At 36.3% G+C, this 18,903-nt stretch overlaps 3 protein-coding genes and 1 pseudogene across 3 annotated transcripts; 1 reads left to right on the plus strand and 3 right to left on the minus strand.

Moving 5' to 3' along the window:
- On the minus strand, positions 196-4,063 carry LOC18778439 (beta-glucosidase 18). Its single transcript, XM_020562274.1, is given in 13 exon segments — positions 196-497; positions 599-692; positions 781-835; positions 837-884; positions 1,080-1,332; positions 2,317-2,432; positions 2,600-2,852; positions 3,018-3,105; positions 3,195-3,269; positions 3,405-3,480; positions 3,621-3,679; positions 3,764-3,830; positions 3,929-4,063. Coding segments are annotated over 13 exon segments (1,482 nt in total). The 3' UTR covers positions 196-334.
- On the minus strand, positions 5,113-8,402 carry LOC18781164 (annotated as a pseudogene).
- Positions 5,211-6,100, minus strand: LOC109948611 (beta-glucosidase 18-like). Its single transcript, XM_020562275.1, has 4 exons — positions 6,078-6,100; positions 5,721-5,809; positions 5,553-5,646; positions 5,211-5,406 (listed from the first exon to the last, which is right to left on the minus strand). The coding sequence occupies exons 1-4, from the start codon at positions 6,098-6,100 to the stop codon at positions 5,211-5,213; spliced, it is 402 nt and encodes a 133-aa protein (XP_020417864.1).
- On the plus strand, positions 14,210-17,606 carry LOC18781232 (ABC transporter G family member 9). Its single transcript, XM_007213950.2, has 4 exons — positions 14,210-14,491; positions 14,606-15,377; positions 15,961-16,283; positions 16,820-17,606. Exons 1-4 carry the CDS (start codon positions 14,381-14,383, stop codon positions 17,480-17,482), a joined length of 1,869 nt encoding a protein of 622 aa, XP_007214012.1. The 5' UTR covers positions 14,210-14,380; the 3' UTR covers positions 17,483-17,606.

Consider the following 18,903-nt stretch of genomic DNA (forward strand, 5'->3'; position numbering starts at 1 on the left):
ATCATATTTTAGCACAAGTCTAGAGTATTAAATTGAAATTAACTCAAAATAAATTAAAGAAACATAATGGCCATGATAGAACGATGTGGTCTTGTGACATTTTTTTTTTTTTTTGTGATGGACATCAACAATTGTTGAATTAAAAAAAAACAAAAACAAAAAAACCGAAAACTCATCATGAATCATAACTTTGGACATAAGATAGAAATTTCAATATCCATATATGCCTCCAAATAAAAGAGAGAAACATGCAACAAAATGGAAGTGAATGTGTGATATAAACTACATTTCAGCAACTTCAGGTTCCATTTGGCTAATTACTTTATTTTGGTTATCAACTGAGGAAACTAGCAAACCATCCTGCAGAAAGCTTTGGAGTTCGCTCAAGTGTTTCCCGATCAACATAATATAAGCCAAATCTTTTGGTGTATCCATTGAGCCATTCAAAATTATCCATCACGGACCAAACGAAGTATCCACGTACATCAGCACCACTTCTGTCAATTAAAATCATAAAATTAATATTCCACGTTTATATTATATATATCATTGCTTTGAGGAATATCGAAGAGACTCAAATTAATTGTTTGTCAAAAACCTTATTGCTCTGACTAAAGAGGCAAGGTAAGATCTGTGAAAGTTGATCCGATCCCTGTCTTCTAGTTCATTCTCTTGTGTTTGTAAAGTGCATCCTGCCACATAGTTGAAACAAAAAAAAAATTGTTCGATATATGAATCTGTTTACAATCAATGAAATGAACAAGTTGTGCATCCACTAACCATTTTCAGTCACAAACATGGGCATGTTATTGTATCTTTGCTTAACATAGTCAATTGATCTTCTCCATGCCTCTTGGAACAACAAAGAAATCAGCCAGTCCAGTCTGTATGTGAAAGACAACACACGAGTTGATGACCTTGTTAGCTAATATAGAAAGGAAACCAAAAACCAATTAGGCAACAAAGAAGATCATGTTCTCAGACTATCGATCTAAACTATAGATCGTATAAGTTGATAGTCTGACAACATATTATGTCATACTGTTTTACGATATAACAATGTAGTATGTTTTATATACCGGTTCTCCAATTGGAACCCCATCTCGATACCCAGTTGTGTTGAGAAATCCCATGATGGGACGGTCACCCCCAGAGGGGCAAGGAGAGTGAATACAGTCCTTGACATATAGAGTTGAATAGTGGTTGACACCGATAAAATCTATGCTTCCTCTCAAAAGCTGTTTCTCTTTGGCGGAAAACCTTGGTAACTCCAAGCCATGGCAATGGCGCATTTCAGCGGGGTAATCTCCATACACTACAGGATCAAATGTCCTGTTTGGAAAAAGAAAAAAAAATAGTCACGTACGTACTTTTTGCATACGATTTGTGTACTCCATGTACACTTCTATTGTATAAACAGTAAATAGAATACACAAAACTAAAGACCTATAGTATGATTTGTGTACTCTTTGTACACTTCTATTCTCAAATTCACACAATTTATAACACTTGTGATAGGTTTAAGATTCATCATTTAGAATTTACAGTTTTGATTTTAATAAACATACGTGTTATAATTTGGATAAACTTGTAACAATATCTCATGACATCATCTTTACCATCGTACCAAATTTTAAACAAAATTCTAAGAGGGATTTGGATTTTAACATGAGGGCTAACAACTACAATATCTGTGTGGGCCAGGTGAATCTGATCCACTTGATGAAACTTAGACATGTTAAAAATCTGAAGATGTTTTGTGGGTTCCATACCAAGGCTTTTGCTTTTCTTTGAACATTTACACGAGTCTTTGGAAATGCCTACCAGCGAAGAAATGGCGGATCTCAAGATTATGAAGCTACATTTTTTATTAAATTAGTGAGGTTAAAGAATGCAGCAAGTCATGCAAAACCTAATGACAAATTGAAAATAAATAACTTATAATTATTATTTTGTTGCATAACTAATACATTTGACTATAATTTTTTTTTTTATATAATTCAATTTGCGTCATCGAGGATTTCTTTATACAATAAATTTATCACAAGTTTCATTAGCTTATATGGCGTCCAATTTTTTCTAATTTCTAAATGAAGCACCATTTCTTTTCTTTTTTTTTATTCTATAATAATTCGGAATAGATTTGTTCGGATTGGTTTAAATAATATTTTATTCATGGTGGTTGTTATTTAAAAAAAGTATTTTCCTAGTGGACTGAAAAAATAGAACTTTTTCAATAAAGTATATTAAGATTTAAGGGACTCGACATATGATTACTAATAAATTATGGCTAAACAAAATTGAAGAAGCACTTACCAGGCCACATTGAAAGCTAAGGCTCTATCAACAGCATCCCGATCCCTTTCTTCATCCCTAAGCGGTTCATACATGAATGCATGCGCAACAATTCCTATAAATCCATTTTGTTTCGGCTGTAACATTAATTACGTAGTTAAGCAGATATGGGCGGATGTGCTCTCTACTCTATACCCGAGTTTGAATTTCCCTTCTCATCATTTAGATTAGTTTAAACTAGATTATCGCTTGTATCATAAAAAATCAAGTAGTTAAAAGTTTGATAATGAAAAAAAATACGTACCCAGAAAAAAGTACGATAAATTTCAACAGCCATAGCATGTGCTATTAACATGTTGTGCATTCCAATAAGAGGCTCAATGTCAGAATTGCCAGTGGAACAATTGCCAAATGGTGGAGAACAACGAGCCGGTGGAAATAGTCCTCTGAGATAGGCAAAATCAGCCACCATATTGGGCTCATTTATGGTAACCCAGTACTTTACCCTATCTCCAAAACTCTCAAAGCATATGGAGGCAAAATGTACAAACTCTTCCCTGCACCAACAGTGAAAGAATGAACTCTTGAGAACTCCTAAAAGCTTGACATATAGTTATATCACTTATCATAGCAGAGAATGCCGTAATGAATATTGCTATTTGAACCACACTTACGGATCACTGATATATGAATTTGATTAGTGCAAATAGTTTTACTCGTACCTTAATAGCGGACTGAGCCAACCCCCGTCTCTTTGTTCTAGTACTTGGGGCAGGTCATTGTGGTGAATTGTCACAAATGGCTCTATTCCTGCATGGTAGCAGACTTAGATGACTAAACGTTGTTTAATTTGGCTAGTAACTTGCTACTTAGTAAATCGAGTGCTCATGCACAGGTACCTTTGCTTAGAAGATTGTCTATAAGTTTATTATAAAAGATGATCCCTCTTGGATTGACTGAGCCCAGCATCCCATCTGTGAATGGCTCAAGACGATCATTTCCAATTTAAAACTAAGTTGTAAAAGCCCAGATTAACAACAGAACAAAGCAAACAAAAAACAAGATTAAACGATAAACCAAATTAAGATAACACGAAGCGGGCACCGTACCAGGTAGAATTCTAGCCCAGGAAATGGAGAACCGGTATGCATTTGTTCCTAAGGAATGCATCAGCTCAATGTCTTCCTATATATATATATATATATATATATATTCATATACACACAAGAATATTTCAGAAAGTTAAATGGTTTGCTCACTGTTATGTGTTTGTTTTCTAAGGAAAGTGGATGAGAAAGGGGTGATCTATATGGAAAGTTCAATACCAAGTAGCGGTTGTAATGGTCGTCTGCAACTTCTCCATTGTCATCATCCGCTATTTTTCCTGTGCAGATATTAATTTGGTGAGTACAAAGATCTATGAAAAATTAAAAAAACAAGCTTTGTAGTAAATAATATTTAGTGTTACCTGGAATTTGAGTGAAAAAATCCCAGTTGCTTAAGCCCTTACCATCTTCAAGATAAGCACCTTCAACCTTAAAAATTTGAATGAAAAGCCAATTCAAAGTTCAGATAGTTGCAGAAATAAAGAAAGAGTTTGATGAGAAGAAGAAGAAGAAGAAGAGGAAAATGCCTGATAAGATGAAGTGGATGCACCAAAGAAGAAGTCATCTGGGAATTGAGACCTTTGGACTTGTTCTTCAACAGAGAAAATGAAGAAAACAGAGGACAAGTACAAGAAAAAGAGGTAGCCTCCCCTGAGCTCCATTTTGTTGGTTTCGATTTTCGTGATATCAAGTTGGTATATATATGAACATTTGGGTATGGCAAGAAGTTTATTATTATTATTATTATTTTATACAAGTGATATTGAAGGCGAGGGAGTTTTCTTAGGACAATGCTTCCACATACGACGTGGCCTCTTTACAAAAAGACACCTGTTTTCTTTTTTCTTTCAACTCTTTTAACCCAAGTCTTGGTTTTAACTCAGATCACACTCTTTTCTCTCCGACCCTCGGCCACATAAATCTCCAAGCACTGACAACGTAAATCTATGGCGAACTTCTTCCATTGTTTGATTAATTCTTTTGGAATGGTTAGTCCAACAACATTGTTTTCATTTCTCTTATGCCCCCAATTAGTGGTGGAGCCCAAAATTGATTTTAGTGTGGCCAAATGAAGTAGCTTGCTAAGCTCTTCAAAAATTAATTCAAACCCCTTGGATTAAACAAGAACAGCCCCTACAATATTATATTAAAAAGTATTTATCTTTATTATAAAAATGCATCACGTGAATTCCAATCATTCTAACAGTTGGGATTCCAATTCCAATCATTCTAACAGTTGGGATTCCAATCATTCTAACAGTTGGGATTGTACAGAGATGGGCTTATTTCTACATAGAGGTGTAGGCTAATATTTGATTCACCTAGTTTGGGCATGAACAACTTAGCCTAAGTTGTATATTCTAAAAACTCCAGCCCACACTTAGATCCGCATGTGCTCCCAACGTTTTATAGGATTATGAACCTGAAACCATTAATCTACAAATCAAGGCACTTTTTCAGTGAGCTAGATTTCGTTGGGAAGAATATTTAATACACAAGGTGAGGGGCCATCTATAATTCACTGCATTCTATTTCTGGGACAACGAACAAACCTTATGAAAAAACAGAAGTGAATCAGAAAAGAAAATTTTCCATTACTCGTTTGAAGGGTCTTTTCATTTGCCAACTATTTAGAGTTTTGCATATGGAGATAAACAGGTGGTTTCCATTTCTCTTATGCCCAAAATTGATTTTAGTTTGGCCAATGAAGTAGCTAGCTAAAAGCTCTTTAATATAATATGACAAGCCATAATAATTTTGGCCAAAAAGTATTACAAGTCTCATCATTATCATTAACAAGGACTTTTTCTACATTTCAGCAACTTTAGCATCCAGTTGGCTAAATATAATATTATTGTTATGACCTGAAGCTGCCCTAATTTCTTCCCTGTCGTTGTGACTATTGTTTCTGAGGAAACTAGCAAACCATCCTGCAGAAAGCTTTGGAGTTCGGTGCAGCGTTTTTCGATCAACATAATATAAACCAAATCCTGTGGTGTATCCACTGAGCCACTCAAAATTATCCATCAAGAACAAATGGAATATCCATGAACATCAGCCCCATTCCTGTCAATTAGAATTTCACAATTAATATTGCAAATTTATATCATTCCTTTGAGGATTATTGAAGAACTAATTCATTGATGATACCTTATTACTCTGGCCACAGAGGCCATGTAAGCTTTGTGAAACTTGATCCTGTTCCAATCTTGTAGTTCAGTCTGTGGGGTTGGTGAAGAGTATCCTGCCACATAGTTGAGAAAATTGTTGGATATATGAACAGGTTTTCAATCACAAGTTGTGATATTGGCTTTATACCGTTTTCAGTAATAAACATGGGCTTGTTATTGTATCTTTGCTTTAGATAATCAAGCATCTTCTCCAAGCCTCTCGGAACCACAAAAAACCTAGGCATTCCAGTCTATGAAACACAGCACAAGTTGAGAGCACCTTGTTAACTAATATGTGAAGGAACCAAAATCCAATAACCATGGAAGAAGAAATAAATTATGAAAATTTATCCAAGAAAAGAAGGGGGAAATAACAAGGCTGATGATGCAAGGGTACAATAGCTATGCCAAATGATTTTGTTTGCTAGGCACGGGCATGTCATGCATTATAGTCTGATAACGTAACATGTCACACTGATTATATCAAGAATAATGTTCGATATACCAGTTCTCCAATTGGTACGCCATCTCGATACCCAGTTGTGTTGAAAAAGCCTCAGATGGCATGGTCACCGCCTAAGGGGCAAGCAGAGTGGATACAGTCCTTGACGTATAGAGTTGAATAGTGGTTGAAGCCTATAAAATATATGCTGCCTCTTAAGAGCTGTTTTTCGTTGTGGGAAAACCTTGGCAATTCCAAGCCGCATTTGCGCATTTCAGAAGGGTAATCTTCATGCACTAAAGGATCAAACATCCTGTTAAGAAAAAGAAAAAAAAATTTAGTCATGCTTTGTGTACTCTTAATTTCTACACTTCTATTGTGCTGTGATCAGATCTTATAATATTATAAGCAAATTAGTAGAAACACAGATTAGAAAAATAAACACTTAACATGCGACACTGAAAGCCAAAGCTCTATCAACAGCATGCCAATCCCTTTCATCATCTCTCAGCGGTTCATACATGTGTGCATTTGCAACAATTCCAATAAACCCATGCTGTTTTGGCTGTGTCAACATAAAAGTTATCACATATATGCACCCTCAAATTTAAACCCAAAAAGTGGTAACGTTTCCAACTTCAGCTAAGAACAAGTTCATATTCGCATCGCAATGGAAAATACAAGTTCAAATTCCCTATAGACAAATCACTGTTTGATATGTGTGTTTTCATGCTTTTGAGAAATTATTTATGCTTATATGTCAGACCAAAAGATGTCAAACAATGTTTACATGCAATTACCAAATTACGTACCCAAAAAACCCTACGATATGTGTCAACCGCCATCGCATGAGCTATTAAAATGTTGTGCATTGCAATGAGAGGCTCAGTATAAGAATTTCCACTTGAACAGTTCCCAAAAGGGGCTGAACAACGAGCTGGTGGGTACCATCCCCTTATATAGGCAAACTCAATCATGAGATTGGGCTCATTGAAGGTAATCCAGTACTTCACCCTGTCCCCAAAACTCCTGAAGCATATGGAGGCAAAATGTGCAAATTCTTCCCTTCAACAACAAAGAATTCAATAAAAAATCTTGCAAAATCAGTAAAAGCTTAATTGCCAAGAGTTCCAAATATAGTGTTGTTTCAAAAATAAAATAAAAATCGTACCGTAAGAGTGGACTAAGCCAACCCCCATCTCTTTGTTCTAGAACTTGGGGCATGTCATAGTGGTGAACTGTCACAAATGGCTCAATCCCTGCATTATGCATCCAAAATCCAAATCATGCACGTACATATATTTTAATTTAGAAAAAATTTAATTGGTCTTGAATTGTAGATCAGATTATGTACCTTTGAGCAACAGATGGTCTATAAGTTTGTTATAAAAGGTGATCCCACTTGGATTGGTTTTGCCGAGCATCCCATCTGTTATTGGCTCAAGAAGATCATTTTAATTGAGTTGCAAATATCCCAGATTAACCCAAAAAAAACTAATTAATTAAGATAATATGAAACAACATACCGGGTAGAATTCTAGCCCATGAAATAGAGAAGCGATATGAATTCATTCCCAGGGAATGCATCAGCTCAATGTCTTCCTATATAAATTCATATACACGCAAAGTTCATCTCAAAAAGTTAATTAATTTGCTCAATATATTTTATGTGTTTGTTTTCTCTTTTAATTGTTCTCAAGACTTACCAAGTAGCGATGGTAATGGTCGTCTGCAGACATACCCATTCTCATTACTTTCTATTGTTCCTGAAGTATTTTTAAGATATAGACATTAATTTACTGAAAATCCATGAAAATATTAAGAATAAAAATATATAATGTCAAGATTTGATTTTTTTTTTGTGTGTTTGTTTTTTTTGGGTGGGGTTCTGACAACATTGTTAGTTCTTTGTTTACCTGGAGTGTGACAGAAAACATCCCAGTTGCTTAGGCTCTTGCCATCTTCAAGATAAGCACCTTCAACCTTATAAAATCAAAAGAGGTAGCAAATTCAAAGTTGAGATAGTTGCAGATCAGCAGAGAAAGAATTCAAGAAGAGGAAGAAGAAGAAGAGACAAATGCCTGGTAAGATGAAGTGCTGGCTCCAAACAAGAAGCCATCTGGGAACTGAGACCTTCGGATTTCTTCATTTTCTTTGAAGCTTTGAGCTGAAAAAGTAGAGGAAACAAGAACAAAAGAGTACCAAAAGAAACAGAGCATGCCTCGTCCTGTGAACTTCATTTTGTTGAGTACCTATTTTTGTGACATTTTCACTCTAACTGGGCTATATAACTAAGGCCATACCCAATGGTTGAGGCTATAAAAGGGATTTATAGAACCTCATTTAGAGCTCTGATAGAATCTTTGGGGCTTTAAAAGCATCTCTCCCACGGTGAAAGACTCTATATTCGGTGCTCTATATTAGGAGTTTGATATTTTTTGTATGATGTAATTTAATTTAGGTGCTATTTTTATTTTTTGTTAATTTATTTATATTAGGTTTTTGTGTGTGAACATTTCAACCTAAAAAAATAAAAAATTGGACAAGATTTGAAAACATAGTTATAAAAAAAAAACCCTAGCCATTTAGAACTTGAGGGTTGTAGTGTCAGTAACTTTATCAACAAAACAAAAAAAAAAACAAAAACAATGAGACAAGCTTGTTGCAATTGGCCAATTGATTAAAAAAATAGAAAAAGTAGTCGGCAACTATCAAAATGGGCAAGTATGCCGCTGTTGAGTCGCAAGGCAAGTGAGCCAAAAAATTGTTGGGCTGGCAGCTTTTTCCAAATGTGGTCCTCATTGAGTTTCAAGGACTGCAACCGGGTACACAAATTTAGCTTCAGCTCCGGTTAGAACAACTTCACCCATAAGGGTTAAGTTTAAAGTAAGGGTAAACAAGGGCTGCTACTATTCATATGAATAGTGACAGTCTTGTTATTTGTAGTTCTACCTATGAAGACTAAGTCTATGGTAAGTCTAAGGCAAATACTATTCATTGTACTTTATTTCCTATATTTTTTTTATACTTTAAACCATTAATTTTGATAATCTTTTGTAATTAAATTTTCGGATAATATTTTTGGTTGTCATGTGTCCATTATTTTTCAGAAAAGATTTTCGGATGAGAATCTCGATTGCCACGTGTCTTATTCCAGATAAAATTTTCGGATATTCATTAAAAAAAAATTATAATCTCAGATTTCAGATAACATTTTCACCCTCTAAAATTGTGCCACGTGTCCCATGTCAGATAAGATTTTCAGATATTAAAAAAAAAATTATAATCTCATATTTCAGATAAGATTTTCACCCTATAAAATTGTGCCACGTGTCATCTCTGTCAGATAAGATTTTCAAATTTTTTTAAAAATTATAATCTCAAATTTCATATAAGATTTTCATCCTCTAAAATTGTGCCACGTGTCATCTCTATCTTCTGAATCCCTCTATAAAACTACACTATCAACTCATACCTCTCACACCATCTCTTATCTATTCCTTCATTTCTCAGATTTTACAAAACACATTCTACTCTCAATGTCAAACTTGAGGAGGGTGTTAGAGAGGCAACAGAAAGAAAGGGAAGAAATCCTGCGTAGACGTGCTGAAGAAGATCGGGACGCCGATGAAGAAGAGGAACAAATGCTTGCAGCAGTGGTGTGTATGCTTAATCAATCAAGGCAACATCGTCGTCCTCGTGCCCCAAATGTGGACAGACGTAGAGAGTCTCGGGTAAGAATCTCTTGGAGGATTACTTTATCCCAAATTCGTTATATCCTGCTCATAAGTTTCGAGAGAGATATAGAATGTAGCCACATTTGTTTCAAAAAAATCATGCATGATATTTGTAATTACGACACATACTTCATTCAAAAGCATGATGATGTTGGAGTTTTGGGTCTTATTCCGGAGCAAAAACTTACAGCTGCTTTGCGGATGCTTGCTTATGGGGCATCTGCAGAGCAGGTGGATGAGATTGCAAGGATGGGAAAATCAACTATCCTAGAGTGCTTGGTGAGATTCTGTGATGCAGTGAAAAATTTGTACACGAATGAGTACCTTCGCAAACCCACGTCAAGGGACCTGCAAAGGCTGCTACAAAAAGCAGAGGCTCGAGGTTTCCCAGGCATGATTGGAAGCATTGATTGCATGCACTAGCAGTGGAAGAATTGTCCTACTGCTTGGCAAGGAGAGTACGGGAATCGAAAGGGCCAAAAAAGTATAATTTTGGAGGCCGTAGCTTCATTCGACTGTTGGGTTTGGCATGCCTTCTTCGAGGTTGCCGGATCTCAGAATGACCTCAATGTCCTTGGCCAATCTCCGGTGTTCGACGAGGTATTACGAGGTCATTCCCCTCAGGTCACGTACCAAATCAACAATACCATATACTCTGGTGCGTACTACCTTGCTGACGGAATTTATCCTAGGTGGACAACATTCGTGAAAACAATTCCGAATCCCCAATCCGAGAAGGAAAGAAGCTTTGCTTCATTTCAAGAAGGTTACAGGAAAGACGTGCAAAGGTCTTTCGGTATCTTGCAAGCTCGTTGGGCAATTATCAGGGGTGCTGCTCGGATGCTAGACGAGGAGGTGCTGCGGAGTATTATGATGACTTGCATCATCCTCCACAACATGATTGTGAAGGATGAGTATGACTACGATGCTCCAGAGGTGTTTGAACTCGATCTCATGAATACGGTGTTGACAAGAATATATGAAAGGCCGATGGGACTAAATGGACTACCAATGGAGCCCGAACCGTTAGTTCGGGATGGTCGATTCAACAACCCCATGATTGATCGTTATGAAGAAATGCAATCTTCATATGTTCACGAGAGACGTCAAGTTGACTTGATCGAGCACTTGTGGGAGATGAAAGGCAATCACAATGGATGAAGTCAAGATTAGTGTTTTGTTTGGAATTATGCTTTGTTTTTAATTATGCTTTATTTTGTGTGTGGTGTTTTTTGGAATTATGCTTTTATTTATTATTATTATGCTTTTATGTATGGTTTGTTTTGTGTGTTGTTTGCAATAAATTAAGGTTTTGTTTTAATTAATCTTTGTTTTGATGCTCAAATATTTTTAATAAATAGTCATATTATTTAATACTTTTTTATTTAATGAAAAGGAAACAATACAACAAATTAAAGGATAATACAACAATACAACAATACAACAATACAACATATGGCAAAGGTGTTTCAATACAACCTAATGGTTTTCATCATTTAACCAATCGGTATTGCTAGGTCCGTCATCATGGAAAAGTTTTTTTCTCATCACATCCCTTCGTCTATGCTTCCAATAGGCCTTTGTTTCAGGAGACATATGGCTCGTATCCATGGCCATGATTTTCATCTCTTTATCATCCATGTCTTTTTCTTGTGCATGCTGCTGTTGAATTGCAAATGTTTCCTCTCGTGCCTTATCCACTTCATCTCTTTTCAAGTCTCTCTCAATTCTTAGTGAGGTGTTCTTAGCTATTTGCTCCAATAATTGTACACATTCATTGTTCGAAGTGCCCCCTCTCTTGGCCTTTGCCGCCTTTCTCCCAATCGGTCTCGGCGGACGTAGGAGTGGTGACTCCGTTTCCATTGGGGAGTCCAATGGCGAATCGGTTGATAGTGAATCGTGGAGCGACGTCTCATTCAACACAACCGGCGGATCGGTGGGAATAATTTTGAATCTCGTACAATCCTTCACAATTTTCCAACATTGGAAATGCACGAAACTTTTTTTGCCTTGCCCCATGGCCTATTGGGGATGGCCTAACTCACTCGAGCTAAACCCAAATGGCCAAAGGAGAGAGAAATTTTTTAAAATAAGCCAAAATGGACAAATTGACCTTATTTATTTTTGGATTTCCTAAGGAATCCTTTACATTTACATGTCTTTAATTTAAAATTTGAGAGGTTTTTCTGTTTTTTTTTTAAAAAGTTTTGACTTTTTCCATAAATGAAAGTTTTTTTGTGACTAAAACCTAAATTTACTTTTGTTAATTTGGTGTTAAAAAGTTTTTAATAAAAAACTAATATGACAATTGAATTGAATTTATAAATAAATAAGAACTTTTAAAAAATCAAAAAATAAGACACCGCCATCAAATCTCACCCACACCTCAAAGCCTCGATTCCCAAGACACACACCCACCACCCAACTCCAATGCACCCCACGAAACTCCTACAACCAGCCCCAGCAACATCTTCCCCAGCAATAAAGATCTACCTTTTATTCTTCTTCATAATTTGTCAAATGCTTTTTCTTTTTCTTCAATTTTCAGTCCTTCAAAGCACACACACAAAAGGGATTCGAATCCCTGCCATTTCACTCTTCCAACGCCTTAATCACCTTGTTGCTTATATTTTTGTGATAATACGCAAATTGGAACTTTATATGGTACTAAGTCACTCATGTATAATTATTGTAGTAAATCATTATATATAAATGATGATGGTGTGTTTAATCTTCTTTCATTAATTACTCATATTTTCTACACTTTAACAGCTCTTTATATAATTAACTTAAATAAGTTAAACTCATCATGCAATGCATTTCTTTCCCATTTTTTTGTGATAAACTAATAGATAATTGACTAAATAAACATCCTCCAAAGTTTCAATAAAAATTTTCAAGTTTTTCTTACAATTTCCGTAGTTTTTATTCAATTTTTATCAATATCGATAATATCTCGATATTTCCATCGAAAATTCCGTGTTTTTGAACTACCGATATTTCCGATACCATTGATATTTTAGACCATGATTTTATGTATTTGACTTTAAATTTAGTTAAAATTACAAATTTACCCTTATTATTGACGAAAATTTGGATGAAATTCCAAAGCCTTAACGACAATGGTTAAATTAGTTATTTTGATAAGTTTAAGTGCTAAATTAACTGATTTTTTAATTCACGGGGTTAAGTTCAATGGGGTTCCAAATTCAAAGGGTATGTCAGCAATTTACTCAAATAAATATGACACGAAGGGAGAGAAAAAGAGACTGATGTTCTGGATGGGCTACAATTCTTTAGCCAAGCTAGGATAACTTTAGAATTAAACACCCGCCCAGAATGCATCAAGTTTGAACAATTTCAGACCGTTGGGCCAATTTTGCGTAGTCGGAGGTATGAGCCCGAGCTTTTAAATAAAAATATGAAACTGTGACGAGGGCAACGTAAGAAAGCAAATGAATATCCTGCCCCAAAGACCATTAATTGTCATCTATTTATATAAAAAATTATAGGATATTACAATAGTATATGTTCATGTTGTACATCTTATACACACACATGTTATAATATAGGTGGAGTGACAGAGTTTATTTTCTCTCCTTTTGGGTAATACTATCAATAAATATTCACTTATATTATAACACGTGTACAAAATATGCCACGTGACCGTACTACTGTAATATCATTGAGTCTCATTGATTAATTCTAATTAATAAGCTAGACAACAACTTAGCTTTATATTAATGGGTTCAAGTTAATTACTATACAGATTGAAAAAGTGTGCTTTTGTTAAGTATATACCAAAATCTCTCACTTTAAAAAAGAAAAGTGAATAATCTGACTAGAAAGTTTGATAAAAGTTCAATAGTGAAAGTACTCTTTTGATGCATTAATTTGAGTGGGGAAATGGTTACATACTCAGAGAACAACAATAGCAAATGATCCACTTGTTGATGCAACCAAGCAAATGAAGAAAATGACTACAATCATACCCCCCATGGAACCAGCTACATAAATTATGCACCATTCTTTTAGCCTAGCTAGCCTTTTGGTTTCAACAGATGTCCCTGTATAATCTTTGTGCTTAGCCACTTAATCGCCATGGAGGAAGAATATTTACACATAATAAGAAAAAGGGTAATTAATCTGTCACACATTTTGGTTAAATTTGGCATTAGTGTACAGTCCTCGTTAGTAAATTATCGACCGTATGTTTTGGGGAAAAGCATTTAAGAAGTAGAGTTGTAGTGGGATTGTTCAATCAAGTGATATGTGTGTGTCTCTATATATATATATAAACATGTGCTTGCTTGGAAGTGTAACAGAACAGAAGAGCGTACCGGACTTTGAAGCGAAACCCATCAAAAAGGCCGCGTCTAGCTCATCTGTTATATCTCATCTCTCTCGCATGACTTGACTCTCTCTAATTAATTTCGCTTCTCCTTCCCAATACTTTTATTGCTTGCCCAGAATTTAATAGTTCCAGAGAGAGAGAGAGAGAAAGATGAGCTACTACATCTGATCTTCTCTTTCAATATCCAAACAAAAGGGAGAGTGGTTTTGATTGTGAGTGAGGGTTTTAGCTCTACAGAGAGAGAGAGCTCTTTGATATCTCAAGATCACACAAGCATGGAGCAAGAAATGGTGGATTTAGAGATTCAAAGTCAAACTAATACAACATCCGACACTGTTGAAGCCCCAGCTATCTTCAAGAAAGCCATTCGACCCGTCACATTGAAGGTACTCATCAAGATCCTCTTTCTATTGCTTTCTTGAAAAACTCTGATCACACTTTCACACATTGGTCTTGATTTGTTTTTATTTTATTTTTACTGATTAATCACATTTACGCAGTTTGAGGACGTGGTTTACAAGATCAAACCCAAGAAGAGTATCAAGAACGAAGAGAGAGTGATCTTAAACGGTGTCTCGGGCCTTGTTCAACCCGGGGAGATCCTCGCCATGCTAGGCCCCTCCGGGAGCGGCAAAACGACTCTCCTAACGGCACTTGGAGGCCGGCTAGGCGGTCGACTGGGCGGAGCCATAACCTACAACAATAAACTATTCTCAAACGCAATGAAAAGAAACATCGGCTTTGTAACCCAAGACGACTTTCTCTACCCCCATTTGACGGTCACCGAAACCCTAGTCTACACGGCCCTTCTTCGCTTGCCCAACACCCTATCCAAAGCCGAGAAGACCATGCAAGCCGAGGCTGTGATTATACAACTGGAGTTAACCAAGTGCAAGAACAGTGTTGTTGGGGATGAGTTCTTGAGGGGTGTTTCAGGTGGGGAGAGAAGAAGGGTTAGCATAGGCCAAGAATTACTCGTAAACCCTAGCTTGCTCTTCTTGGATGAGCCCACATCCGGGCTCGATTCGACCACGGCGCAGCGGATTGTTTCGGCATTGTGGGATTTGGCTAGTGGAGGAAGAACTATTGTGATGACAATCCATCAACCTTCAAGTAGGCTTTTCTACATGTTTCATAAGGTGATGTTGTTATCGGAAGGGAATTGTTTGTATTTCGGAAAAGTATCGGAGGTCATGGACTATTTTTCGGGCATTGGCTATGTCCCATTGGTAGCTATGAATCCTGCGGATTTTCTGTTGGACCTTGCCAATGGTATGTTGTTCTTGTTTTTTAATAATTACTAGCTTAATTCTTGATTTCAGTTTTCAAAATCATTATAAATGCATATATTTTAGTTTGAAATTCTGCATGCATGGTTTTTTGGTTTGATGGGTCGTGGGTTCAGTAATTGCATGTAACTTAGGTCCATCTCTTCGTTCAATGACTACCTTGACTGTGGTGCATAGTTAATTACTGTTCGAACTTCCAAATTGGGTTGTAATAAATTTCTAGGAAATCCAATTAGGATCAGTGAGAATTTATTCTTATGCTTGGGGCTTGGAAATGTTTGCAACATTGTCAGATATGCCTGGGGAATTTCTCTTATTCAAATTCATGAGAAAATGTATTCATTATCATCAGTTTTTTATTGCAAGTTTTTATTATTCTTAATGCCATGTTCTTCTTATTCAAATGCCTGGGGAATTTGTTCTTCTTATTCAATTCATTTTTTTATTATTCTTAATGCCATGTTTGATATAGGATTTCATTGCCAGTTGTTTGTCTACAAGTGTATATTAGATGTTTGTGAAATTGTCTGTCTGAGTAAATATTTTGTTACATTTTATATATGTAGGTCTGGCGCCTGATGGATCGCATGAAAACAAGAGCAAGGTGAAGCAGAGCCTGGCCTTGGCCTACAAGCACAACCGTTTAGATAATCTGAAAGCTGAGATTCAAGAAACCAACTCCAGCCATTTTCAAGATGGATCAGAAAACAAGAGCTTCGGGAAATGGCCCACAACTTGGTGGCAGCAATTCTCTGTGTTGCTTAGGAGAGGATTGAAAGAGAGAAGGCATGAGTCCTTCTCCGGTCTCAAGATTGGTCAGGTTGTGGCGGTGGCTCTTCTTTCTGGGCTACTATGGTGGCAGTCAGATGTTTCCCACTTGCAGGATCAGGTAAAAACACACTTCCTTCCTCCCCCTTTTTCTAGTATTTGCAATATGCATATTTTCTTCCTTTTTGGGTTACTTGGGGAATTTCAATATGCATTTTCATGGGACATATTCCACCAAAATTCTATTCTAATTAGTGCTAATATCAATTATGACCAATTGCTGATTGATACTTCACTTGTCACATATATGATCTGGTGTGTTAATGGGGTATAAAAAAAAAGTGTTTCACTATGATTGGTACTGTTCAGAGGGTATGTTTGTTTCTGGGTTTGGCACAATAGTTGAAGTTATAGGCTACAAGTTAAACCCATATAAAATGTACTTGATCTCTTCTAGCAAGTTCAAATTATAGATATATCAGTAACTTTGAAAATTATGCCAACAAGCATGGCATAATGTATCACTTCATGAAATGCCTAAGTTTCAGTATGCAAAAGCATTTTTTTTCTGGATAACAATTTGCAAAGACATCATAGCTTCTCTAACATAACCCATTTTTAACAACTTGAGAATCTTTTTTGTTGTTATGTATGCAGACTGGGCTTCTCTTCTTTATGTCTGGATTCTGGGGTTTTTTCCCTCTGTTCCAAGCAATCTTCACCTTCCCCCAAGAGCGCAAGATGCTTGAAAAGGAGAGATCTTCAGGAACATACAGACTCTCCTCCTACTTCATATCAAGAATTGTTGCTGATCTTCCCATGGAGCTTGTCCTTCCAGCCGTATTTGTGACCATAACATATTGGATGGCAGGGCTGAAACCAACAGCAGGACACTTCTTCCACACCTTGCTTGTTCTGCTACTCAGTGTGTTAGTAGCTCAAGGCATGGGGCTTGCTCTTGGGGCTCTGGTAATGGACCAAAAAAAGGCCACTGTTCTTGCATCAGTCCTCATGCTGTCATTTCTTCTAGCTGGAGGTTACTATGTTCAACATGTCCCTGCTTTCATTGGTTGGATCAAATACATCTCCATCAGCAACTACTCATACAAGCTCTTGCTGGGATCTCTGTACAGTAAATCTGACACTTACCCATGTGATAGTGGGGTTTGCTTGGTTAGAGAATTCCCAAATATAAAACATGTTGGGCTTGATGGCCAAATAAGTGGTGCAGTTGCTTTGGCCACAATGCTTGTGGGCTATAGGCTAATTGGGTATTTGGCTCTCATGAGGATTGGAGTCACAAAGAAAAAGTATGCTTAGTTTATGGGAAAGTCATAGGATTCCTATATGATTTGTTTAGATGCAGATGCAGTTCTTTTTTCGGATTAGATATTTTGCTTCCCAAGTTAATTTTCCAGTCTGACTTGTGTTCTAATTACAGACAATATCTGAGAGGCATAAGTTTTGATTAGCAAGGTAGTGAACATGTAGACATTTGGTGGAGTAATCTGAGACGGCATATATAAGTAATATATTGTGTCTAGTATTTTTATAACGATCATCATCTCTCCATTCTAAATTCATTAGACATTTTATAATTTTAGTGAACTCGCAACACCATATCGACATCTCTTCTTCCCGCGCGCGTGCTTCGACAAAAATAGAGAAAACATTAAATATTAATCGAGTAGTCAACCAGAAAAGTGATGAGCTCTTCAACGTGTGAATGGAAAAACCACAAGCACCTATGTCCACTATGAAAATGGGGTTATAATAAGCAACTCACTAAGTGGACTCTGAACTCTCAACTTTAAAAAATTAATATTATCCCACTCACATTGTAAATAAGTTTTTTAAGAAGTATAGTTGTTGTGGGATTGTTTAGTGACAGAAAATAAGAGAGTGCTTTAGCTGTGAACATAGAAACCAGAATAGAATTTGAAGCAAAACACATCAAAAAGGGCCTCGTCTGGCTCATCTGTTATATCTCATCCCTCTCGCATGACTTGACTGTCTTAATTAATTTCTCTTCTCTTTGCCATTACCTTACAGAATCTCTTCAAGAAAGCCATTCAACCCGTCAAGGTGAAGGTAAAATCCACACAGGAAAATGTTTGGTTTATGGAAAGTCAGAGGATGCCCATATGATTAGTATAGATGCAGATGCAGTTCTTATTTTGGATATAGACATGTTGCTTCCCAAGTTGATTTCCCAGTTTGGTTTGTGTTCTAAATACAGAAAATATATGGGAGGCATAAAGTTTGTGAGAGTTGTGATTAACAAGGTAGGTAGGGAGCAGGTAGACAATTGGTGGAGTAATCTGAGATGGCATATATGATAATATATTGTGTCTATGGTATTTTGGAAACAGTTACACACTCTTTCTAAAATGCTTTTTTTTTGTCCTGTTTCTACGTTAAACATTCTAAATTCATTAGACATTTTATAATTTTAGTGAACTTGTAATTCTATATCGAAATTTTTTTCTTCGCACGTGAGCGACTATAACAGACAAAACAGTAGATATATTAATCAAGTAGACACCAGAAAAGTGACGGCATCAAGATATACAACTGCTCCCTCAATGTGAATGAAAAACCACAAGCCCCTATTATATCCACAATGAAAAGGGGGTCATAATAAGCAGCTCCCAAAGCTCAACTTTAAACCAATGGTGTTTCGTCTACGGATATTATCCCACATTGTAAATTATTAACAAGTAAAAAGTAAAGGTCTTCTT

The sequence above is a fragment of the Prunus persica genome, chromosome G4, assembly GCF_000346465.2.
Source record: "Prunus persica cultivar Lovell chromosome G4, Prunus_persica_NCBIv2, whole genome shotgun sequence".
Taxonomy (NCBI): Eukaryota; Viridiplantae; Streptophyta; class Magnoliopsida; order Rosales; family Rosaceae; genus Prunus; species Prunus persica.

Bases quoted from the DNA above. Each gene is read 5' to 3' on its own strand.
- LOC18781232 (XM_007213950.2), top strand. From the start codon at position 14,381: ATGGAGCAAGAAATGGTGGATTTAGAGATTCAAAGTCAAACTAATACA. The intron at 14,492-14,605 runs GTACTCATCAAG...ACATTTACGCAG, and splicing joins TTCGACCCGTCACATTGAAG to TTTGAGGACGTGGTTTACAA. The intron at 15,378-15,960 runs GTATGTTGTTCT...TTATATATGTAG, and splicing joins TCTGTTGGACCTTGCCAATG to GTCTGGCGCCTGATGGATCG.
- LOC109948611 (XM_020562275.1), bottom strand. From the start codon at position 6,100: ATGGCGTACCAATTGGAGAACTG. The intron at 5,810-6,077 runs GTATATCGAACA...TGGAATGCCTAG, and splicing joins GCGTACCAATTGGAGAACTG to GTTTTTTGTGGTTCCGAGAG. The intron at 5,407-5,552 runs GTATCATCAATG...TGAGTGGCTCAG, and splicing joins TCTGTGGCCAGAGTAATAAG to TGGATACACCACAGGATTTG.